At 56.6% G+C, this 23,770-nt stretch overlaps 1 protein-coding gene across 3 annotated transcripts; it reads left to right on the top strand.

Annotated features, from left to right (window-relative positions):
* Positions 1-1,211: 1,211 nt before the first annotated feature.
* On the top strand, positions 1,212-23,675 carry C1QTNF1 (C1q and TNF related 1). Of its 3 annotated transcripts, none has more exons than XM_077166145.1 (5): positions 1,322-1,380; positions 3,998-4,360; positions 14,289-14,465; positions 17,530-17,672; positions 18,443-23,675. In XM_077166145.1, exons 3-5 carry the CDS (start codon positions 14,302-14,304, stop codon positions 18,991-18,993), a joined length of 858 nt encoding a protein of 285 aa, XP_077022260.1. In that variant the 5' UTR covers positions 1,322-1,380; positions 3,998-4,360; positions 14,289-14,301; the 3' UTR covers positions 18,994-23,675. The 3 variants fall into 3 exon arrangements, with proteins under 3 accessions (XP_077022258.1, XP_077022260.1, XP_077022257.1); XM_077166142.1 differs by lacking the exon at positions 1,322-1,380 and adding an exon at positions 3,526-3,724; XM_077166143.1 differs by lacking the exon at positions 3,998-4,360 and having other exon boundaries at positions 1,212-1,380.
* Positions 23,676-23,770: the final 95 nt, after the last annotated feature.

Here is a 23,770-nt window from a genome sequence, read left to right on the forward strand (position 1 = left end):
AGCTCAGCCTCATTGCTTTGCCTCAAAACATGCCAAGTCAGCGTCCCTGCTTTTACGTCTCTGTTCAGATGTAGCTAGAGTGATAACAAAAAGTTCAGAAACAACGTCCCCACCAGGGCAATCGGGGGCGGGGGGGGGGGGGGCGGGGTTTGGGAAAAAAGCATTTTAAAAAAATGAAAAAGTTATCACAGCAGTGATTTGTTTCTCTTGCCAGATCCTTCCTCTTCTAGCAACATGATAATATTCCAGAATAAGCCTGCCTGACTCAGAATCTGGGGTTGGAGACTGGGCTGGGATTGCGGGCAGCTGGGAGACACTGTGGACAGCGGTGGGTTGGAAAAAGAGGCTAAAGGGCATGTTAGAACATTTGCGTAAGATGCAGAAAATGTCAATTCTTCACAACAAGGAGAGGCTTGATAGAGATGGAAATGCCACAGCCCCTCAAGCCAACCCTCACCCTACCCCTTACTATTTCTGCCCTGTTCCCTGGAAACTCTCAACAAATTAAAGCGATGGATCAAAATCCACATGTGTACACACACACCACCAACATAAAATTTGCATTCTGTTTTGGGGATTCACGGACTCCCCCAAACTTGTGCATGGTCCCTGGACCCCAGCTGGAGCCCAGAATCAAAGGTGAGTCTCACACGTGGCGGTGTTTGGAGTCTTGTTCCCATAGGGTGGGCTATGCCTGATTCCTGAACTCCTGGAAATAGCATCTTCGAACATATGTTTGGTGAAGATGAGGAGGAACTTGCCCCTGGCCATCAAGCTGCTGGGGTGGGGAAGGAGTGTTTCAACCTGCCTGGGCGCCCCCACCCTGCACGGAGCCACCCTTGGGCTGGGCTCCCAGCTGTCCGCACATCTGGAAGGACTTCCAGACACACGGAAGTGCCGTCCCCACTCCCGGTCCGGGGCGGCCCGGGGGCTGGGGGTGGGGGCGGCGGCGGGGCCCGCACAGGCACACACACAGTGAACGCTCGGCGGGGCTGTTCGGAAGACACGCGCTGCGAGCGATCGCGGCGCCCGGGCCGCGCACATCTGCCCGGGCCGCTGCCTTTCCGCGTCGCTCCCGCTCTCCCCGGCTCTTCCTTGGCTTTCGCTGAAACCGCGTTTCCGCTTCTGGCCGCCGCGCCCGCGGAGCCCGGGAGAGGACGGCGCTGGCCAGGCCCGCCCGGGGCTGCCCCCTCCCCGCCCCCATCGGCGCCTGCTTCCCGGGCGGCTCGTCCTCGCGCTGCTCGGCCTCCTGCGGCGAGTCTGCGCTGCGCGGCGCCCCGACCCGCCGGGGAGGGGGCTCGGGCTCCGGGAGATGCTCTAAGGGGCGGCGGCCGCCGAGCGGGAGGAGCCGGCGCTGCGCCCTCCGGGACCGGCTGCGAGGTACGTGGCGCGCGGGCGGGACGCGGCCGGGGGGGAGCCGCGGTGCCCCTCTCCAGCGCCTGCTCCATGCTTCAGTTTGAGCTTCAAAGCAGGGCTGAGCAGACCCCTCGGCCAGGGCGGGCGGTGAGCTCCGCGGGGAGCGGGGTCAGGTAGGCAGGGGTGGCAAAAGGGCAAAGAAAGACACCGAGTTCCATGAAAGGTCTTGTGCCGGCTTAGTGTATACTCGCCTTCCCCAGACGAGGCTGGAAGGGTTGCCGTCTCCAGTCTCAAGCTGGGATCAGACAGGCCCTTTGACAGACAGATGCTCTCAGAAATGATAATTCACCCCCACCCCACCCCCAATTTGTAGTAGGGTGTTCTTGCTTAACTCTTCCCTGGTGCTTTGCACATCCGTGCCTGCCTGGACATCTGGTGGGAATCCCTCGCTCCCCCTGCCAAGATTGTCTGGACCACCTGAGGGCCAGGTTTGCCCAGCCCTGCGGTGGCCCGCTTGGAGCAGCAGGCAGGACAGGAAACACTGACCCTGCATCTGTCTAACAGCCTTGCTGTTCCTGGAGAGGTTCCAGCCTGGACAGGAGAAAACAATGTCCCTTCCCTGGGGACCCTCCTGGGTCTCAAGGCACAGCTGCCACAGCCACCAAGTGTGGCCCCTGGTCTGGGTCCCAGAGTGGCTGAGCCGCTCTGGTCTCTGGATAGCACCTCTGTTTCTGAATTGACATACCACAAACCACCTGGCTCTCCCAGGGCCTCTCCACGGCTACAGGTGTGATTGCCACCTGCTTTGGACCCTCCCCCCTCTCCATGTGCCTCTCCTTGACTGCTGTTCAGTCCAGAAGCTCCTGTGTGTTCTGCGGACCCTCCACATGTGTTAGGCATTCACGGACTGTTCCAGGTTACCGGGCTTGGATGGGAGGGAGGAAGCTGCTTCTCTCTCTGCTACCTTTCTTTCTCTGCCTCTCCAACCTCATCCAGTTTCTAGGAATGGAAGCAATTTGGCTAAACGCTTGGAGCTTCCTTCTTTAGAGGTTTTAAAATGAAAGAGTCCTGAGAAAGTGAGTTTTCCCAACTTCCAGATATGCCCCGGGTCCCCGGGGGAACATGTGACATCTTTAGAAGCTGCTCAGCTTTGGCTTTTTAGAGCACAGAAAGAATCCACTCCCCAGCAGGCTGCCGTGGCTCTCACGTACCTCTGCAGATCAGCATGCTTGATTACATGTGCATGTCCACAACTTGAGTCATGGGGAGGGGGCCTGCTGTGACTCTACCCACTTCAAGGACTCCAAGGAAGGACATCCTGCTCAAGTCCCACTCAGTGTTCCCATCAACCAGGGAGGGGGGAGAACGGCAGTGGGTAGGGGAGATGGGAGCCAGAGGGTCGAGGTGCCCTCTCCTGCGTCCCACCCACTCCTCCTAGAGAAGACAGAACAACCGAGATAGTGAGGGTAACCACTGCGTCGGGTATGGCAGCCGCTGAGCAAACATTGGCTCTGGGCAATTTTCAGGACTCAGCCAAGGCCCCAAGCCCGAATCTCTGTCTCCATCCTCAAAGGCTCTGCTTGTAAACACTCCTACCCACACTGGGGAAACCGAGTCCAGAGACCTACTCAAGGGCACACAGCTTTTCAAGGCAAGGCTGGGACCTGAGCTTCTCTAGTCTGGCTGGCTCTTGCCACTTCCCAGCTGCCAGTGGAGAAAGTGGCAGGAAGGATAGCCAGGCTTGCTTCCCAAGAACCCTCTCCTCTCCTCTCTTCTCCCCTCCGAGACACCAAAGAAGGTGTTCACAGCCAGCGGCAGGTCGGGAGAGCAGGAACACGGGCTCCAGAGGCGCAGTCCTGTCCAGTCAGGGGGTGCCACTGCCCTGTCCCCTCCTCCTGGGACAGCTGGTGAGCTGCCCTCACCAGCAGGAGTGAAAAAGCCTGCCTGGCCCCAGGAAGGAGGCATGCAGCTCCCTCTTCATTCCTGGGAAGTAACCTCCCTATTCAGGGCAACCAGCAAAGCACAATTTTTTTCAGATCGTGCTCGTTTCTGTTCTTCCTTGTGCCTCTGCCCCGCCCCCCTGCCCCCATCCCCCCCCTCCAACTATAATTAGCATGACTCATAAACCAAACATTCTGGCATCGAACTTCATCCATCAAAACAAAGATGAAAAGGGTTTCATGGATCCAGTCGTGCGCGGGGGGCTCTCAGCCGGCGCGGCTTCCCATCTGAGGCTGGTCCTCTGGGCTCAGGTCTCAGGGCGGCTGAGACCCCAGGGCCTTGGGGTGAGGCAGCCGCAGGAAGCCCAGAGGGGCGGGCATAGCGGGCAGCGGTCCCGTGCCCCTCACCATGCCCTGCTGAGTGCAAGGTGACTCCCACCAGGCAATTTGCTGCCTCTACCGGGAGAGAAGTGGGTGTCTTGGGGGGCAGCCTCTGTCCACCCCAAGGGCCCCGCGACATCTGGGTGGAGGAAGGCTCTTCATCTTAGCGGCTTAAGCGCTGCGAAGGCTGAGGGGATCGCTCCTGCTCTCCAGTTTTTACCTGCTGGGATCTGCCTTCTGTCACTGTGATATGAGACCAGCAGTCTCCCTGGAGAGCATGGCCCTGTCTTCTCCCTGACCCCGCACCTTTCCCCACGCAGGGTGAGGCATTGTCTGTCCACGTTAGAGAGCAGTTTGGAAAAGAATGCTCAAAACCAAGACGGGTTTCCTTCCTGGCTCTCCCGGGGTTCCCGAGTGCTGAGGGCCGGCCTTTGCCCGGGCATCCTCCAGCCTGATGCCAGGGGTCTCGGGTGCTGTCCTGGGCTGGTCGAGCAGCAGTGGACACGTGCTCATTTCCTTCTCACCGCCCACCCCCACCCCCACCCCCACCCTCTGACGTGGGCTCACTGCCTCCTCGGTGGAGGGCGCCGTGTTGGGGCCGCTTTGGACCCCTCGGCGAGGAGAACCCATCTCCGGCTCCTTGTCAGAGAGTGCAACCACGAGGTGCCTGCAAAGCGAGCGAGGTGAGTGGCTCCCATCTCTTGAGCGCCCTTTTAAGTCCCTGGTTCTTGCCCATGCTTGCTTTCCGGAACAGGGCTTGGCATCCGAGTAGAGTTGAAGCGGGGATGGGCGTGGACAGGGGCACCGGGAGCTCCCCGTACCCCTGGGGTGTCCCTGCCTGCCTCTGAGGCTCCGGGAGTCCATCCCTTCTCCAGCCATGCAGGCTGGAGGCCCCTCGCAGATACCCGGCCCCACCCTGGGGGGGCCAGGAGGACCAGATATGTGCCAGCTGGGGCCCCTGCGTCTGACTATCTCCCTGGTTCCTGTAGGAATTTCCTTTGAAATGGGATGGAGCTGAGCAAGAAATGGCAGGCAGGGAGTCAGGGGAAGAGGGAGCATGCGCGAAAGGAGTCAGCCAGGCCAGGCGGCTGCTGGGGGTGCTGAGGGCTGGGGGATGTCACTGCAAGCTCTTGACACCTATGCTGGATCCAACACAGCTGCTGCCCTCTGGCAAGAGCCCCCGCCCCCTCATTGTGATTGCACCCCTCTCCTCTCCCAGCAGGGACATCTGGCTGCCAGCTGCCTCTGCCCTGGAGACGAGGGAAGGAAAGGAGCTGGGAAAGTGGCCAGCCCTGGGTGGATCTGTAGGTGGGGTGCGGCCGGAAGCCAGGCCAGACCTTGCTCCACCCTGCAGGTTTCTGGGGCTGGTCTTTAGTGCTGGGGTCTGGGCTGCTCCCCAAAATGCCCAGCCCTGTTCTCCCTGAGAGGGGTCTCAAATGGGCTCTGACAGAGACGGCAGAATCGGGGTGGGCTGGAGGTGGGGCTGTTGGGTCCTCTGGTGGTCAGAGCACCCCCACCCCTTGAAGTCCATCTGTGAGAACTCAGTGGTTCTCCGAGCTCAGCTGGCAGGAGGTTCCCAGTTGAGGGACTGAGACTGGCAATGGGGGGATGGGCGGAGTTGGTATACCCACCCCTGCCTCCTTCTGGTCCATTCCCCACTCTTGCTTCCAGTCCCCTCTCCTCAGGGGCCCCCACTAAGGGGGCCTGACCCCCAGACAGCCCCCAAGGGATGGGCAAACACAGGGCGTGCTTTTGCTGCCACCCCCCAGCCCTCAGTTCTTCACACTGCTCCTTCCCAGGTGCTTGTGCAAGCCAAGGCTCAAGTCGGCTTCCACCGAGGGCGCGGGATGAAACTATTTGCCACCTGCACGAAGGAAGTAGCCTGGCCCGCCCCAACCCCCTTTCAGAGTTGATCCATGGGCTTGTCTCTTCTCACCCTGCAAAAATGTGCCGCCACCCCCCGCCTCCGAGCTCCCCACAGTCCAAGGAGCAGGGACCATTGCCGATGATTCTGTTCCTAAGTCCAAAGGCATGTGCTGGTAGGTTTGAGGCACCGGCAGGCTGGCAGCAGGCTGGCACAAGGGTGAGTGCACCTCACTGCGCCCTGGCCGTCTGCCGCCAGTTCCCCAGTTCCCGCCTGGGCCAGCCTCTCGGGACCTTCTGTCCAGATGAGTGGATGTGAGGCCTCGGCTGGCAGAGATGCTTCTAAGCCAAGGGCCACTGCGGCTGTCTTGGCTGCCGTCGAGTGGCCAAGCGAGCAGGCAGATGGGCAGGAGAGCCCACCGCTGTGGCTGGTGGCCTGACCTGCAGTGCCTGTTTGCTTTCTGCAGGGGCATCAAGGTGAAGGCGCTGTGCTCTCAGCCATACCTGGGCCTACCTGAGCCCTAGCACTACCCCACCCCAGGAACTGGGGCAAGAAGCTGGCCCATTCTGAGCCTTGTCTGGCCCATTCTGAGCCTACATCCTTGTCTGGAAAATCCGTGGGTCTCCTAAGACTCATGCCCAGTAGCATCTGTGAGAGCCGCGGGCCCAGAGCCTGCAGAAGGGGCACTTGCCTCGGGGACTGCAGGGCTTCTTTGATAAACAATGGGCTGCTTCTGGACCCACGGGCCTGGCCTGGCCATTGTCCACGAGCAGCGAAATGGGCTCCAGGACTTGGCTCCACTCCCTTCCGTTTCGTGGCTGCTGGCCATACCTGGGTAGCAAGAACTGCCAGGGAGGGTGATTGCAAGACAGAACAAACTCCCTCCCCCGTACCAGAAAGCGGGTGCTCTCTGGCCTGCCTGACTGTAGTTCCAGTCAGTGTCTCTTGGCTGGGTCCCTACCTGCCTGCCCTTCCCTGGCCTAAGCATGTTACACAGTGCCCGCCAGGGGTCCGCCATGCCGGACCTAGAGGCTGGCCCACCGCCTGGTACGTAGTGGGCAGTCGGGAAATGCCTCCTGAACAAATGAATGAAAGAACGTGGGTCTTGGGCATCGGGGAGGTTTAGACACAGCTGGTTCCGCTGGAGCCACACATTTGCCAAAGCAGCCTCAAGCCCACTCCCCCATCTGCTTTTCTATGCATAGAGACACATTCCCTGAAATAAAAAGAATGCACACTTGGTCCTCTGGGGTGGGGGCTTATTTGTCATTTTCTAACTGAAAAATGACATGTACTTACTGTGAAAGAAGTCTTGACTATTATAGGAAGAAAAAAAAAAGAGAGAGAGAGAGAGAGAAGCCAAAATAAGAACATCCATATTTTCATCACCTGGAGATGATGGCTGCTAGTGGCCAGGTGGGTGGCCTCCGATGTTGGCATTCGAGTGTATGTGTGTGTAGGTTGTGCATTCAGTTGTGCAAGTTTCCAACTACAACCACCTGGAGGTGTAGCCAGCAGTGTGGGATCCTGGAGTTGTCCCTGGATGAAGGCTGCCACAGGCTCTGCCACTTGGCCAACGACTGAAAGTTGAGGTTGGAGTTCAGTCGATACTTACAGCCAAGTGAGCGATGGGACACTGGGCATGCAGGTGACATGAGGCATGGCCCCTGATTCCAAGGAGCCCATTGTCTATGAGGGATGGAGCATATTCTCCATTAGATGCTGGGGGACTTCCTGGAGGAGGTGGCACTAAGCTGAGCTCTGAAGGCTGTATCAACGAAGAAGGGATTATGGAAGACATGTCAGACAGAGGAAAAGGTTTGGACAAGAGGGTGAGACCCTGGGACTTATTTTGGGGCCTGAGTATGTTTCCAGGAGGCTGCCGTGGGGACATCCAGGGGGGAATTTCTGGGCCTGAGGCAGAGACAGATATCAGAGGGTGAAGCTCCGGCCGGAGTGTTTGCTTTATAGTTCCAATGAGCTCTTGAAGCCAAGGGTGGCAATCCGATGTGCATTTTTGAAGATGCCTCTGGTGAGAGGTATGGAGGGGACAGGGGACCTGGAGGCCAGCCAGGTGCTGGGAAGGAGATGGTGGCAGAAGCCAGGTGTGTGCAGGGGAGAGGACCTGCTGAGGGGATGCGGTGGTCCGTGAGAATTAGGAGTCTAAATGGGCCGTGTGTGCAAATGGCAGCGTCTTGTCCAGAGCCAGAAACAGGACAGGTGCAGGAGTGGAGAAAAGACCCTGGCAATTGGAGGTTAGGGGTCACCTGGCCGAGTGAACAGGAGGTGTTCAGAAGACAGTTGGACACATGGCATTCTAGAACATTCTACATGCTCTATAAGCTGTGTGGTCCAATTTGGGAGCCACTGGCCACGTGTGTGCTTAGAATTTGGCTTGTGCAATGACTGGGGATGGATTTTTTTTTAATTTAATTTAATCGATGTAAATGTACCTGCTGCCATGTCTAGAGCTCAGCTGGCAGGTCAGGGGCTGCTCATGGAAGGCAGTTGAAGGTGTAGCGGGGTTTGGGGTGAGAGGAGCTGAGAGCAGGGGATGGAGAGGGACAGCCGCCAGGGTGCAGGGCAGGCCAGCGCCTGGGGGACGCTCTAAAGCATCCAGGAAAGATGAGCGCAGAGAGGTGCTTGGTGCCGTGAGGGCAGTCGGCAGTCCCAGGGAGGGCAGTCTGGGAGGATGCTGAGCTGAATTATATTCTTGATCTAGAAGCTACTGGATGTGGCGTGAAACTCTTCCTCACTCAGAGCTTCCAGGGGAGATGCATGCAAAGTTGTGGGGGTAAGTTCCGACTCCGAAAACGTAGACAAAGTCGGCTGTAAAAGGTCCAAGGTAGGCAGGGCCCAGGGACATAGACACCCCAGGTTCTTTCCCTCCCTGTCTCCTGGGAGTGGTCAGACCTCAGGGGTGTCATGGCTGCTGGAGGGGAGACAGCCGCGGTGTGGTGGGGGTGGGCCGTGGGCCAGGCCACCTGCAGAGCGGTTCATGCACAGGCTGTCAGGGCCTCTTCTCCCTCACATGCTCCTCTGGGCAGGGGCAGGCCCGCCGCCCGCCCCGCCCGAGGGCTTCCAGCTGGGAGGTAATCTAAGGACGGATTCTCTCCTCAAGGACGTCTTTGTTTCCACTGGGAAGGAATCTTAGCTCTGAGGGCCGGGCTGGCCAGGTGCCCCCAAAGGCCTGGCAGCCCCCCATGGCCTCCTGCTTGCAGGGCTTGGGCAGACACTCAGACTGGGGCCGGCTTTCCAGGCCAGGTGGGCCAGGCTGGCCAAGGTGCCCTGGCCCCAGGAGAGGATGGTGCCATTGGGAGGGAGAGAATTCCTGGCCTCCCTTCCCTTTCCTGTTTGCTCCAAACCCGGCTTCACTTCTCTCCAGGAACCAGGAAACCTTGACTTATCAACTAGCAAGTTTACCCCCAGACCCTAAAACTCTCCCCTTCTCCCAGACAGAGAGTGGCTTCTGGGAAAAGGGCAAGGAGGAGATACAGAGAGTGAGACTGGCTGCCGCCCTTCTCGGCTCCAAATAACCCCACTCAGCCACGCACTCACTGCCGAGGCTTCTAAATGGGGGAGAGAAGAGAAGGGTCTGAGACCAGCTGAGGCTGCCTGATTACAGAAGGGGAAGTTCGATGTGAAATGGGCCTCTGGAAGAGGTGACCAAGTGGCATTTGCCAGCTGCAAGTCCCTCTGCTCCCATCTGCCCCCTTAGGAAATGCCTCATGGCCGCCTCTGGGATTAACAGCCTTGGGGGAAGGGAAGGGGCCTGTTACCAGATGCCATGTGCTGGGGAGCTCCGATGACTTCAGGGCTGGAGGAACACCCCTGGCCCTTCCCCTAGTTTCGGCACCATCCCCCAGCCCCCTTCTGAATCCACATGCCTCCTGCAGCCCCAGAGGGCTCTAAGCTCCTCACGGGAGAATTGCCCCAGATGTCAAAGCAGAGAGGGGAGAGTCCGGGCCTCCTCTCCTGCCAAGAGGCATTGGGGAGGGGGCGGTGGGGGGATCAGGTGAGGAGAAGGGGTGGTGGCAAGAGAGGTGCTGAAGGCTGTGTTGGATCAAGGAGCTCCTGGGAGGATCGGGTTGGTACAGACTCATGGCGGGAGGAGAGACCTTCAGAAGCTGCTAAGCGTGTGCTGGAGGAAGGGTCTAAGTGAGGCCCAGATTTTTGGCCATCTCATTGTTCACAGTTCCTCCCCCACTGACGCCATCATCATCTGGAGCAGAGCTGCTGATAGAACTTTCCGGGGTGACTGAAACGCCCCATTCCTGCCGAGCCCTGGAAATGCGGCTCCTCTGACAGAGGACCTGAAATGCTCATTTCCTTTCATTTTAGTTTTAATTTACATTGTAACAGGTGGCTAGTGGCCCCCATTCTGGACAGTGTGGGTCAGGACCCTTAAAGCACTCAACAGTTTTTAATTCAGCATTTGCCATTCTGTCTTGAATTATAATTGGGTGCCCACCATCCCCCTTCCTGCAAGATTGCTGAGGCCAGGGAATATCTTTCATTTAGGGTTGAGTCCCTTTCTCCCCAATTCTTGCACGACGTGTGCCAGTGGTGGGAAACTGTGCCTGGGTTAAGAAGTCTGTGGAGAGGGAATACCCGGGTTGCATGAGCCCTGGGACTCGTCTCTTAAGGCTCCTTTCGATTCAAGGGGGTTCTAGGCTGCTCGACGAGGGAGGAGAGCAGGAGGAAAACCATGTTTATGGAGCGTGCTTGTCAAATGGCACCGGGCTGGGTGTGGCCTCAAGATGAAATCCCCAACACATGTCCCTGTGCGCCGACATCTGCTGTGCAAACGTGGGCACGGCAGCCTGCAGCTGGGTCTATATGGTGATATGACTGATTTTTTTTCCTGATATATATATACACATTTTTTGCTTTTAACACTTGTTCCCCCTATTCTTTATTTATTTTTAATCCATATGTTTTACTCATCTGTCCATACTGTAGATAAAAGGGGCATCAGACACAAGGTTTTCACAATCACACAGTCACATTGTGAAAGCTATATCATTATACAATCATCTTCAAGAAACATGGCTACTGGAACACAGCTCTACATTTTCAAGCAGTTCCCTCCAGCCTCTCTGTTACACCTTAAATAAAAAGGTGATATCTATTTAATGCGTAAGAATAACCTCCAGGATAACCTCTCGACTCTGTTTGAAATCTCTCAGCTACTGACACTTTATTTTGTCTCATTTCTCTCTTTCCCTTTTTGGTCAAGAAGGTTTTCTCAATCCCTTGATGCTGAGTCCCAGCTCATTCTAGGATTTCTGTCCCACATTGCCAGGAAGGTCCACACCCCTGGGAGTCATGTCCCACATAGACCGGGGGAGGGTGGTGAGTCTGCTTGTTGTGTTGGCTGGAGAGAGAGAGGCCACAACTGAGCAACAAAAGAGGTTCCTTTGGGGGTGACTGTTAGGCCTAATTTTAAGTAGGCTTAGCCTGTCGTTTGTGGGGATAAGTGTCATAGGAACAAACCCCAAGATTGAGGGCTTGCCCTATTGATTTGGTTGGATAGGACTGCTTTTTAACAGTATATAAGGAATTAAATATAAGGGAATTTGAATTCATGTGCGAATACTGTCTTGGCTACAGACTCGACCCTGGTCCATCTGGAGGCTGTGAGGGGGGGACATTTATTAACGAGGGGGTGTTCTCAGACTGGCTCCCTCCCCCAGATCCTGCGATTAGCCCACATTCCCGTTCCTGCCTCCTCCCTCCTGGAAAGGGGATTCCTGTTGGGGAATGGTGAAGCAGAGGGAGATGGGGAGGTTGAGTAGAGGGGTGCCGAACTGGAGGGCCTGCAGACATGCATGGGAGAGAAAACGGCTAGCAGAATTACTGGGGAATTTGACTCTTCTTCCCGGGGTTTGGAAAAGGCAAGCAAAGAACTTGAGTCACGTTGGAATTGTCTTCGGTTGCCCCGACCGCAGCCCAGCCGGGAGCCTGAAGGGCCACGTCGGTGGGAGTGACACGCCGTTGGCTGGCTGCCCGGGGAGCCACTTCTCTGGACTTGCCTTTGCTGGGTGCTGCACATTCTTTTGAGTAACCTCACTGGACACAAAACCTCACCCTCCATGGTGGGGAGGGGGGTGCTCATTTCGCTGGAAATAGCTAGAAGGGATCCGGAGCCAAGTTGGATCAGATGTTGGGAAATACTGCTTTTGCCCAAAAGCGAGTGCAGAGATCCTAAGGCCCGACCCGCCGACTTTGCTGGCGGTTTTAAAGATGTCTTCAGAGGGGGAAAGTCTTCAACCCAGGTTTGCTCCGGCTGTAGAGAGGGAGACCCATCAGCAGCCTCTGCCACCTGCACCCCACAACCCCAGCACCGCTGCCTCCTTGCTGGGATGCTATGGATCCCAGGCGCCTTGTGAGAGTCAGGCCTCACCCCACTGCAGCCTGGTCCCCACCTCTTCCAACCCAGGGCAGAAAATCCCTTTTTCCAGACAAGAGCTAGCTGAACCAACATGCAAGGTGGAGCTTCTAATAGGAGTGGAGCAGTGGTTCCGACCACAGGCAGGTTTGCCTCCACTCCCCACCCCCAGGACATTTTATTGTCACAGCGGGGGACAGTGCCACTGGCTTCTAGAGGGCCGAGTCCAGCTGCCCAAAGTCCTGCGATGCCCAGGCCAGCCCTGCAGAGCAGAGAATGGGCCTGCCCCACGCGACGACGGTGCTGAGATGCAGAGTCCTGGGGCAGAATAGCCCAAGGGTGCCTCTGACTTCCTTTCTCTGACCTATACTTGCCAACCTTTCCAAAATGAATATAGATGATTTTGGATTCAGAAAAAAAAATGTTTGAAGGAAGAAAAATATCTTTTCCTTCTAACTGAAGTGCGCCGAAAAGAAAAATAGAAGAGTAATTATTAAGGCGCCAAGGAAAAGCAGAGGAAATACAGAAATAGAGAAAGAAACATGTTTAGAGAATTTAATTAGAAGAAATGTTAGTTGAGCACAGAATGCTGGTTGCTTGGCTGGTCCAAGATGAACAAGACAGAGTCCTAAGCTCAAAGGAGGACACAGACTGCTTGGGTAGAAAGAATATTGAAGGCCAAATACGAATATCTACGGTGCCAGAGAATATGAAGAACTAAATAGAAAGAGAGGAGGAAGAGGTTTTTCCCTGCCAGCGGAGGGGTCAGGAAAGATTTGGTGAAAGAAAGATGAGATGCTTGAATTGGGTCTTGGAGTCTGGCCCGGGTTTTGGTGTGATCTGAGACTGTTTCAATCAAGCCTCTCCCACTTAAACAAATCAGATGAACTTGAGCTAATGAACTTCTCTAAGCCTCTGTTTTCTCACCTATCAAATGAGCATGATGTTGGCCTGAACCTGTGGGGTCACGGGGATTGGATGACACCCGTGTGCTTGGCGCAGTGCCCGCCGCGGTGGCCCTCTGCTGTCACGGAGGCGGGGAGGGAGGGCACGCTGGCAGGGGGAGATGTGAGCAGGAGGCGGGCAGGCGCAGGGGTCGGGAGGCCCTGCCCGAGACCCCGGGGGACTCGGGGTCTGCATTTTAACCACTTTCTCCTGGTGACACGTGTGCACGTTAAAGCTTGGGAAGCCCTGGGCTGAGGCGTGTTGTGAAAAGCAGCTGGAAGGGGTGGCTGGAGGGGACGTGGTGCCAGGCCAAGGAGCCTGGAGAGACAGACAAACTGACAGAGATAGGGGGATGGATGGATAGATACACAGACAGACAGATGGATGGATGGACAGATGGATGGACAGATAAAGATAGATGAAAAAGATGAAAGATAGAGGACAGATGCGTATAGATAGGTGAGAAGATGAAGGATGTTAATAAGATGATGTAGATAAATATTAGATGATATTTTAAATATATTACATATTTAATATATAGACGGCATTAAAATATTAATACATTTTAATAGAAAATGTTTTATTACTTTCCCAAGGCTGCTGTCACAAGGTACCACAGACGGGTGGTTTGAAACATCAGGAATTTCTCACCTCCCAGTTCTGGAGGCTGGGTCTGAGCAGGCATCGGCCCTGATAGATGCCCTTGGGGGTGGGCTGGACCCCCCTCTAAATTACCTGCTTGAGCACCGCGGTCCTTCCTGAGCACCTCCCGGCCTGGTGAAGGGCCGTGGGGGACGAGCCCAGGCTGCTTGGTGGACACGGGGCAGCGGTTTGGCCCTTCCACCACTCAACTTAATTCAGGCTTTTGCTCATTTTCCTAATGAAGAATTGTCTGCAGAGACCATGAGCTGATGGGGGGCACGGGTAGCGCCCTCGGGGGGCTGAGGCTCCGGGGATGGTGTACACACACATGTGTGTGTTCGCGTGTGGGTGAGTGCGAGTGTGTGGATATGAATGTGCATGTGTGACATGAGTGTGAGCGTGTGTGAGTGTGTACACGAGTGGTGTATGTGTGTGAATGTGGCTGGGAGAGTGTGCATGTGTATGCATGAGTGTGTGAGTGTGTCCATGAGTGGTATGTGGGTATATGTGAGTGCGTATGAATGTGGCTGGGAGTGTGTGCATATGTATGTGTGAATGTGTGTCTGTGAGTGTGAATGTGCAAGTGTGTGTGTCTGTGAGTATGTGTGGGTATGTGAGTGTGTGAGTGTGTGTGTGTGTCAGCCTCCAAGCAGGAGCTGTGACCAGCATTTCCCGGCATCGCTGGGCCAGGCGGACGCCTTGGGTTTCCCGGCCTATCCCCTGCAAGCCGCTTCCTGACGCGGGTGCCCCCCGGGCTCTGTCCTTCCAGGCACGACGGGACGATGGGCTCCCGCGCACTCAGGCTGGGGTGCTGCCTGCTGCTGGCGTTTGCCTGGGGCCCAGGACTGGGCCGGGTGCCACGTGGCCAGCAGAAACAGGAGGGGACCCACGGAGATGGCAAGGAGGAGGGGACCCAGGAGCCACCGCCGCTGGACCAGGCTAAGAGGTGAGGCTGCGCAGATCTAAGGAGAGTGGCCCTGCCTCTGGCCAGGTGGAGCCCGGGGCTCGGGGTACCCCGAAAGGAAGCGAAGGGCAAAAAGCGGCTGTCCGCTTGGAGGCTGGCCCCAGGCCTTCCGTGCGGTCCCAACAGACAAGCCCCTTCCCCTTTCCATCACTCGGGCTCCTTGCAGCACCTCCCGCCTGTGACCCAGCTCCATCCAACACCAAAGGAACGTGAGTCTCTGGGGGTCTTTACAGCCACATCCTTTGGTGGGGACCACCTGACCTGCTAGCCCCAGCTCTCCAGCTTGCATTGCCTTCTTTGTCCCTTTTAAATGTCTGCTGGGGTCTTCAGTAAACTGGAGGCAGGATGCAGTGGCATGTGGTCTCAGGAGGGTCCCCGGGCCAAAAGCTGGCACTCCCTGACCTGGCCTCCTTATTGAGCTGGAGCAGAGAGAGGCTGTGTGGGTGGCGAGCGAAGCGTGGGTTTCCCTGAAAAGTTAATTACGTCTGAATGACACTTCAGGCTGTTTGGGATATTTTGTAGGGGTCACTCAGCAAATGACACCTAGAGACCCAGGCACTAACCCCACACTGGCGCTGAACTTCCTCGTCATTTTGAACATTGGCTTGACTGGACGCCCCCCCCACCCCCCATACACACACCACCAGGTGTTAGGCTGTTGTTAGTGTCCCGTGGAATTGGACAGGATTTGGGGTGCAGTAACAGTGGTTTTCCCTCCCTCCCTCACCCACCTCTATTTCTCTTTCTTTCTTTTCTCTCCCTCCCTCTCTCTCTTTCTCCTTCCTGTCTTTTTTTTCTTTCCTTCTTAATTTCTCTCTTATTCTTTCTCAATTTCTGTCTTCTTTAATTTCTCTCTTTCTCTTTTTCCTTCTTTCTCACTCTTTTCTCCTTCCTTCCTTCCATTATTTGTTTCTTTCAAATTTCTGAATGTTTCTTTCTCTCCATTTTGTTCTCTCCTAATTTTGCTTTCTATTTCTCTCTCTTTCTTATTTTAAAAATGTATTTCTTTCTCTTTTTCTTTCTCAATTTCTGTCTTCCTCAATTTCAATCTTTCCCTCTCTCCTTCCTTACACTCTTTGTTCTATTATTTCTAATTTCTTAATTTCTTTCTTTTCCTTCCTTATTTCCATTCAGCACACACCGATCGAGTGCCTCCGTGGCTCAGACCCTCCTCTGGGCGCAGGGACTCACGCACGAAATTGTGGTCCCTGGCCTCCAAGGGCCTCCATGGCTGTGTGCACTGCCGCCTTGCAGGGCAAGGAAGCTCTGCGTGGGTCCCAGAGAGGGAGGCCTGGGACCAGGACAGCATGGAGACTGGCATTGGAGCTTGGGGTCCCCCCAGGTGCAGAAAGGGAGAAGCCCCCCCGCACCCCCATGGTGTGTCCACGACACGGCTGTGCTGGCATCTGGCAATGCCAGGGCTGGAGGGCAGGGCGGGTCGTGGGGGTGGGGCGGAGGTCAGAGGCTGAGCCTGGAGGCAGGCTGGTTTGCAGGGAGGGGTCTCCTCAAGGTCAGCCCTGTGGGGAGCAGGGCATCATGGAGAGGTTTAACTCATGCTGTGCTCTAGAAAAGACATGGGAGGGAGGCAAGGGAGAGGATGAGTTGGCATTGGGAGAGACACATTCCGGGAGAGCAGTCAAATGGCAACGGCCTGTGCCCAGAGAGGACGGGGGCCGAGGACCAGATTCTGGAGGTAGCTGGAAGCATCTAGAATGTGCTCAGGGTCTCAGCTTGTATGCTAGGGACAGCCTTTGGAAAGAGGAGGAGGTCACAGCATCAAAGTGACACGACATGCGTTTCAGTTTGAGACACGTCACACGCTCTAGGTAGAGATGTCTCAAGAGAGGCTTGAAATTAAGGTCTAGGGCTTAGGAGGGAGCTGGGGGCTGGCAGTGTCTGCTGGGAGTTCCAGGCTTGTGGGTGGCCAAACTTATAGAGCCATTTCCTGAATTTGCAGGGCCTGAAAAGTGGGGTGATGTTGGGGATAGAGTTAGAGATAGATGTGGCCCATTGAGAGGGGGTTTGCTACCCGTAAGATGGTCCTGTTGCGCCCGGCCCAGCTCTAGAGCTTGTCTATAAAGAGCCTCCAGAGAGGAAGGTAGGGAGGGGAGGGGGAGAGGGGAGTAAGGAGGGAGGGTTGGGGAGGGGGGGTAAGAAGGGAGGGAGGGGGAGGGGGTAAGGAGGGAGGGAGGGGAGGGGGGGTAAGGAGGCGGGAAGGGAAGGGGGAATAGGGCGACAAGGAGGGAGGGTTGGGGAGAAGGGGATAAAGAGGGAGGGAGGGGGAGAGGGGGTAAGGAGAGAGGGAGTGGGAGGGGGTAGGGAGGGGGAGGGGGCATAGGGGGTAAGGAGGAATGGAGGGGGAGGGGGAGAGGGGGTAAGGAGGGAGGGTTGGGGGGGAATAGGGGGTAAGGAGGGAGGGGGAGGGGGAATAAGAAGGGGAGGGGGAGAGGGGTTAAGGAGGAAGGGAGGGGGAGGGGGAGAGGGGTTAAGGAGGAAGGGAGGGGGAGGGGGAGAGGGGGTAAGGAGGGAGGGAAGGAGGGGGAGGGGGGTAAGGAGGGAGGGAGATGGAATGCAGGGAGTTACCACCAGGGGGTAGCATGGAGCTGTTACCTTCCTTCAAATGTCAAGCTGTAAGCATAGAATATCCAGCTGCTGCAAAAGAATCCTAAAGATGTAGTTGCACCCTCTCATTTAGGCAGGAGTCAGCCTAACGCAGTAATTTCCAGGTTTATAGACACACGAGGGGGATTGCCAGTCACAGCATGGCCACCTGCCATCTCAAGACCCCATCGCAAAGGCGCAGATGTCACCCAAGCTGCCCTGTCTCGCACATCCCTCACAAGTTTGCTTTTGGCGATTACTGTCTTCATTCCTAGCGCTGCTGTTTGCCAAGGGCAGGGGACGGTTTCTGACTCCATCTAGGGTCCCGGCACGTGCCGCGCACACGCGGACTCTCCCTTCCGTCGGGCGTCCTGCCGGGACGGTGGGGAGAACCAGCACAAGAGGGGAGAGTTCATGGCTTCACCATGATGCTTCTAACCCCCAGGGCAGAAGAAAATCACGAGAGAAAATATGGCCCCGGCCAGGACGGGGAGCACCCTGCCCCCCGGTGCTTCCGCTGCTGTGACCCTGGGGCCCCCGTGTACCAGCCATTCCAAATGCCACAGATCAACATCACCATCCTGAAAGGTCAGGCTGGGGGAGGGCGGGGGAGGGCAAGCGGGGGGGGGGGGTAAGAGGGGGAGGGGTAAGAGGGGGAGGGAGCAGCTGGGGTGGGGTGGGGCAGGCTGTCCTCCTGAGGGCCCAGAAAGTCAGCTTGTCCCCCCTTTGCGGCTCTGGTGCCTTTCCAAGAGGAGGGACTGGAACGGGGCCTGCAGGACCCTGGACAGGACAGGGAGCTTGGCGGCAGCCTGGGCCCCACACCTCCACTCACAGCCCAGCTGCCGGCCTCCCCGTGCCCTGTTTCGAGGCTGGGGCCCACAGTGGTTTCCCGCCACGCCCCCACCCACCGCAGCTCCGCGCCTTGCAGCCCAGCACCCTACGGGGACCCCCGGGGCTCCCACATCTGCACTCCATTTGCTCAGCCAGCCCGGCCAGGAAAGCTTATTGTTTTTGGACAAACCCGTATGTCCTCTTTTCTTTGCCAGAGCTTTCCAGAAGGAGGGGGCAGGGTGTGTGTGTGTGGGGGGAGGCGGGGGTGGATGATTGCTTCTGGATGCAAACAGAAAAACCCTTGAGGTGGAGTCTGCTTGCTCGACCCATCGGGGAACCGAAATGCTCTTGCATCCAGCATGCAGAGAGGCAGAAGTGAAGTTCTCGAGGCCGGCCCTGTGTGTGCTGAAAGGGGCAGACCCTGGAGAACAGAGTGAGAAGCTGGGGGGCGGGGGGGGGGGTCATGGAGTGACCCCCCCGCCCCCCAGGATGCTCACCTTCTCCCTGTGTGTTCTCACCCCTTTCAGGGGAGAAGGGCGACACAGGAGATCGAGGCCTCCAGGGGAAATTTGGGAAAACGGGGTCGGCGGGCGCCAGGGGCCACAGCGGACCCAAAGGGCAGAAGGGCTCCGCGGGGGCCCCGGGGGACCGGTGCAAGAACCATTACGCCGCCTTCTCGGTGGGCCGCAAGAAGCCCCTGCACAGCAACGACTACTACCAGACCGTCGTCTTCGACACGGAGTTCGTGAACCTCTACGGCCACTTCAACATGTTCACCGGCAAGTTCTACTGCTACGTGCCCGGCATCTACTTCTTCAGCCTCAACGTGCACACCTGGAACCAGAAGGAGACGTACCTGCACATCATGAGGAATGCGGAGGAGGCGGTGATCCTGTACGCCCAGGTGAGCGACCGCAGCATCATGCAGAGCCAGAGCCTGATGCTGGAGCTGCGGGAGCAGGACGAGGTGTGGGTGCGTCTGTTCAAGGGCGAGCGGGACAACGCCGTCTTCAGCGACGAGTTCGACACCTACATCACCTTCAGCGGCTACCTGGTCAAGCACGCCGCCGAGCCCTAGCCGGGCACCCCGCCCGCGCCCGCCCGCGCCCGCCCCGGCCTCTGCTCCCCCTGCCTTGGCACCGGGCACGATGCCACTGCGGGGGTCCCAGCCCTTGCCGTCGGGCGGGGATGGAATTGCCTGGGCAGGGCGCGGTCCCGACGGCCCAGGGCCCTCCAGCTGCACCCCCACCCCCACCCCATCCGTCCCCCCCCACCCTGGAGAGAACAAAGCAAATTGTGAAGGTTTCAAAAAGAGCAAAGTGAACAGTGGAGGGGAAAGGGGGGTGCTGTGGTTTTTGCCTCTCCCTCCCTGCCCCAGCCACCTTGGGCCCCCCACCCCCACCCCGGGAAAGCTGTTTTCACCTGAGATTGCCCAACACCCCTGGGAGCAGGGAAGATCTTGAGTGGAAGCTGTAGGTGACGGGACAGGTGGCTGGGCGTGGGGAAAGCACATCTGCTTAATGTTCTTAGCCACGCACTGGCCTTCATGGGGGGACAGCTGTGTGTCCTGCTGGCTGGGAGGGGCAGCCGTCCCACCCCTGAGGCCGCGCTGGGGACCCCGGGCACTGCTGGGTTGGTTTCCGGGAGTCTGTCCCGCCGGCTCTGCTGCCCCTCAGTGCCACCCCGACGCTGGCTCTCAGACCGGTCAGCATGCAAGGCTCCGGGTCTTCTATTTTCTGACCATCTCTGGTCATAGAGCGTCTCATGCAGAACCAACCTCCTGGACCAGCTCGGGGTCCCACTTCCTGACGGGGTCCTCAGCCCTGGTCCCGCATCCCCTCTGTGGGAGGTGGCCCTGCTGCCTGTCCCCAGCGATCCCGGGGGCCCAGGCCCCAACTTTTGAGCAGACAGACTGCCCTGCTCCTGCCCGTCCCAGCCGCAAGCAGCCTTGGGACGGGGACTCCCATCTCGGGAACCACGCCAGCCCTTCCCGACCGCGCGGCACGCAGGGCCCCAGGGCCTGGGCTCGCTGGTCACCAGCTTTGGCCTCTGAGCCCCACGGGCCTCCCCCCCCATTCTCTGGTGACTCCTGGGGCCTCCCCAATCCCTCTTCCCCCGCTGGGGCCTGGCGGCTGGGGCCCCGGGTCCGCACGACCCTCCCTTTGGAAGGACTGCTGCCGGCTGTCCTGAACCCGCCGTGTTCCAGGCTCCTCGCCTGCGCTTTGCGCTCTGCCGTGCTCCTTTAAGAAAGCATTAAACACGGAACTGCGTCTTCAGCATCTCGGCCTTGCTGGCTGGCTCATTGGACTTGCTCCCCCTCCCTTCCCTACTCCCCGTGGCCTGGGACCCCCCAGCTTGGCCCCTGGGACACGGGCCCTGGCAGGCACAGGCCACACTCGCAGCCGCCTCTCCCAGCAGAGACGTGGACCTTCTCGGGCCCGGCAGCCAGAGTGTTTCAGGGCCGAACCGGATGCCCTGGTGCTGAGAAAGGTGTGTGGGGGTGTGTGTGGGGTGTCTGGCCCTCCTGAGTGGGGCCACGGCCTCCTGGGAAAAGCAGACACCCCAAATATTGTACCTTGGCCCCAGCTCCACACCTGGACAATTGTCTTAGTTTCCTGGGGCCTCTCTGGCACTGCCAAAAGCCAGGAGGCTTGAAACAATAGAAATTTATTCTCCCTCAGTTCTGGAGGCCAGAAGCCAAACTTGGGGTGCCTCCAGGCCCCAGGGCAGGTTCCCTCTGCCTCAGGTCTCTGGGGCTGCTGGGCCCAACACCGCACACTATCCAGCTTAGGCCACAGGAGCTTATCGCCTCCCAGTTTTGGAGGCCGGAAGTCCAATACCAAGGATGTGCTCTCCCCGAGGTCCCTCCCTTCTGGTGGAGGCTAGCTGGCGGTCCCCAGCGCAGTCCCTGCCTCCGTCTCGGGGCCACCTGTTCCCTTCTGTCTCCAACTCCTGGTGTCCACATCTCCTCTGCTTATAAGGACCCAGCCTCAGGGGATGACACCCACACCGCTTCAGTTTGTCCTCATCTAAATGAGTAGCACCTTCAAAGGTCCTGTCTACAAAGGGGCTCCCACCCACAGGACGGAGGTCAGGGCTTGAGCAGGGTTCTGCCCATAAAAGCCTCCTTCCTCTGGGAGCTCCAGGTGGCTCCAGGAGTGCCTCGGTTCAGGGTTGCAGCACCGAGTTCTCCCTCCATCTGCACACGGCCTTCTCCCTGGGTTGCGGGTCTCACTCTCCTTTCTCTTCTAAGAATACCTTATCGTTGGACTTAGAGCCTGCCTAAAGACCCCTAATTTAATTACCTCTGCAGGGCTGGCCACGGTGGCTCAGTAGGCAGAGTTCTCGCCTGTCATGCCGGAGTCCTGGATTCAATTTCCAGTGCCTGCCCATGCAAAAAAAAGAAAAAAGAATTTATTGTAATTACCTCTGCAAAGACCCTTTATCCAAATAAGGTCATGTTCAATGGTATTGGAGTCCTAAGGACTTGAACATATCTTTATTTTAATGTGTTTAGTTTTGAAATACACATGCAAAGAAAAGAAAGGTAAAGCAATAATTTTCAAAGCACACTTCAACAAGTAGCTAAAGAACAGATCTTAGAGTTTGCGGGGGGCTACCATTCCACTGTTTCACATTTCTCCTTCTAGCTGCTCCAAAACACTGGAGGCTAATATTTGTATAGTGATTTAGCAGTCATACTCATTTGTTAAGTCCTGTTTTTCTCTGTTATACCTCCTTCTTCTCCTTTGATCCTCCTCCCAATCTATAGGGATTTTTGGGCAATGCCCATTCTGACTTTTACATGTTGAGAAGGGGTGTCCACACTAAAGGGTAGGGAGACGTAATTAGTTGATAATCTTGGAGAGGCTGGTCCCTCTGAGTTTCAGGATTTATCTGGCTTAGGAACCCTCTGGAAGTTATAAGTTCTAGGAAAGTAAACTTAGTGCACAAAGCTTTTTATAGTCTCAGTTAGAGCCCTATGTGTTCTTGAGGGCGACTGGGAATGAGAGTTGGGGTATGGCAAACCATGGCAATTAGCAATATCTAGCTGAAACTTGCATAAGAGTAACCCTCCCCAGTAGTCTCTCAAGTCTATTTGATCTCTCTTAGACACTGAAGCTTTATTTTATTACACTTCTTTCCCCACTTTTGGTCAGGAAGGCTTTGTTGATCACACAATGCCAGAACCAGGCTCATCCCTGGGAGTCATGTCCCATGTTGCCAGGGAGACTTTCCCCTCTGGATGTCATGTCCCATGTCCTGGGGAGGGGAATGATTTTCCTTGCAAAGCTGGGCTGAGAGAGGGAGAGGCCACATCTGAGCAACAGAAGAGATCCTCTGGGAGTAGCTTTTAGGCCTCGTTGGAGGTTTGTCTTAGCTTTTCCGCCACAGAAATAAGTTTCATAAGGGCAAGTCTCAAAATCAAGTGTTTGGTCTGCTTTCTTAGGAGTCCCCAATGTGTGAGAGGGTACCCGAGGTTTCCCAGATGGAATAGCTGAATGTACCTTTTGTGGGGACATGGTACAACTCTTCATAATGGCTTACAGCCGTGATTCCATCCACCAATAGCCCCTTTATGCCTGAGTGGGGAAAGGCAGATGTTTCTTCTTCTTCTCTCTATTCCTTGCCAACTGGGTTAGCAGCCAGGGCCCTTATCCAGGCTGCCAGCGGGCAGCACAGAAGCTGCCTTGCTCCCTCTGGGGCCAGCAGGGTGGCAGACAGCTGGTCTCCTTCCTCTGCCTGTGGTCACGTGGGGAGCCTGCCCTGTCATGCTTGGCTTGGACTGGGGCCAGCCCAGAGCGGGCAGACACTGCATTCCTCTCCATGGGACAAAGAGCAGACCCCAGCTCTGCAGGGCTAAGGGCACCTGGCAGAGGATGGGCTTTCCATGCAGCTGGGAGCAGGGGCGGACTGTTTATCCAAAGGTGCATGGAAGGAGTGAGCCAGCCTTGTCCAGGTGCTCACTGCCCAGCCTCTCCCGGCACAGAGCTAGTGGGGCGTGGGCCTCCCACCCATTGCTGACTGCAGGGAGCAGCGTTTGCTTCGGGACTCTCCCAATGCTCCTTTCGAGGCCTTCACACTCAGAGCCCTCCTCCTTCAGTCCCTCCAGGCTGGCGCTGTGTCTCTGCTCACTCTCCTACCAAATATTTACCCTGCGCCTGCTTCGTGCTGGGCCATGAACCAGGTGCTGGGGCCATAACAACAAATAAGATAGGGTCCTTGGCTTCCAGGGGACTTATCCAGGATTTTCAGTGCAGGGTGGCACAGAGGCCAGCACTCTCAGAATTGCCCACTTTGTATCAAGTTCCCTGCTACCTCTCCAAGCAGTTTATTCTGTACTAGGTTCTTTTCCCCTCGCCTGCCCCAGCTAATAAAGAATTGGCCAGCCATCCCTGGAAAAGACCTGGTAAACTCATTTGCAATACAAATACAAGTGTATTAATAAAAGGACTTAGAAATGGCCAGGACTCCACCAAAGGAAAATATTGCTCATGGTAGGACTTCCAGGATTCCTTGGAGTCTGGAGTAAGGCTGGCAAGAAACACACTCCCCAGCCTCACAGGTACCACTCCTCGGGGGTTCAGCGTGTGTGTGCACAGTGTGCATGTGTTCACAAGAGCAGCTTTCTGTAGGGTTCACTTTGGGAACACAATGGCATGATGGCAAGCTAGTTTTATGAGTCCATAGTAACTGAGGTAAAATCAGAGGAGTTTGTCCAAATCATGAAAAAGGAAAAAAAAAAAAAAAAAAAAACAAGAAAGAGAGAATAAGTACAACAGCATTCTTCCCCATGCAAAAAATGAAGGTGGACCCTTGCCTTATGTCATATACAAAAATGAACTCAAATGGAT

This window comes from Tamandua tetradactyla, chromosome 6, assembly GCF_023851605.1.
Source record: "Tamandua tetradactyla isolate mTamTet1 chromosome 6, mTamTet1.pri, whole genome shotgun sequence".
Taxonomy (NCBI): domain Eukaryota; kingdom Metazoa; phylum Chordata; class Mammalia; order Pilosa; family Myrmecophagidae; genus Tamandua; species Tamandua tetradactyla.

Excerpts from the sequence above, each read along its gene's own strand:
- C1QTNF1 (XM_077166142.1), top strand. The coding sequence starts at position 3,537 with ATGGATCCAGTCGTGCGCGGGGGGCTCTCAGCCGGCGCGGCTTCCCAT. Across the intron at positions 14,466-17,529 it reads CCGCTGGACCAGGCTAAGAG|GGCAGAAGAAAATCACGAGA; the intron begins GTGAGGCTGCGC and ends TCTAACCCCCAG. Across the intron at positions 17,673-18,442 it reads CAACATCACCATCCTGAAAG|GGGAGAAGGGCGACACAGGA; the intron begins GTCAGGCTGGGG and ends CACCCCTTTCAG.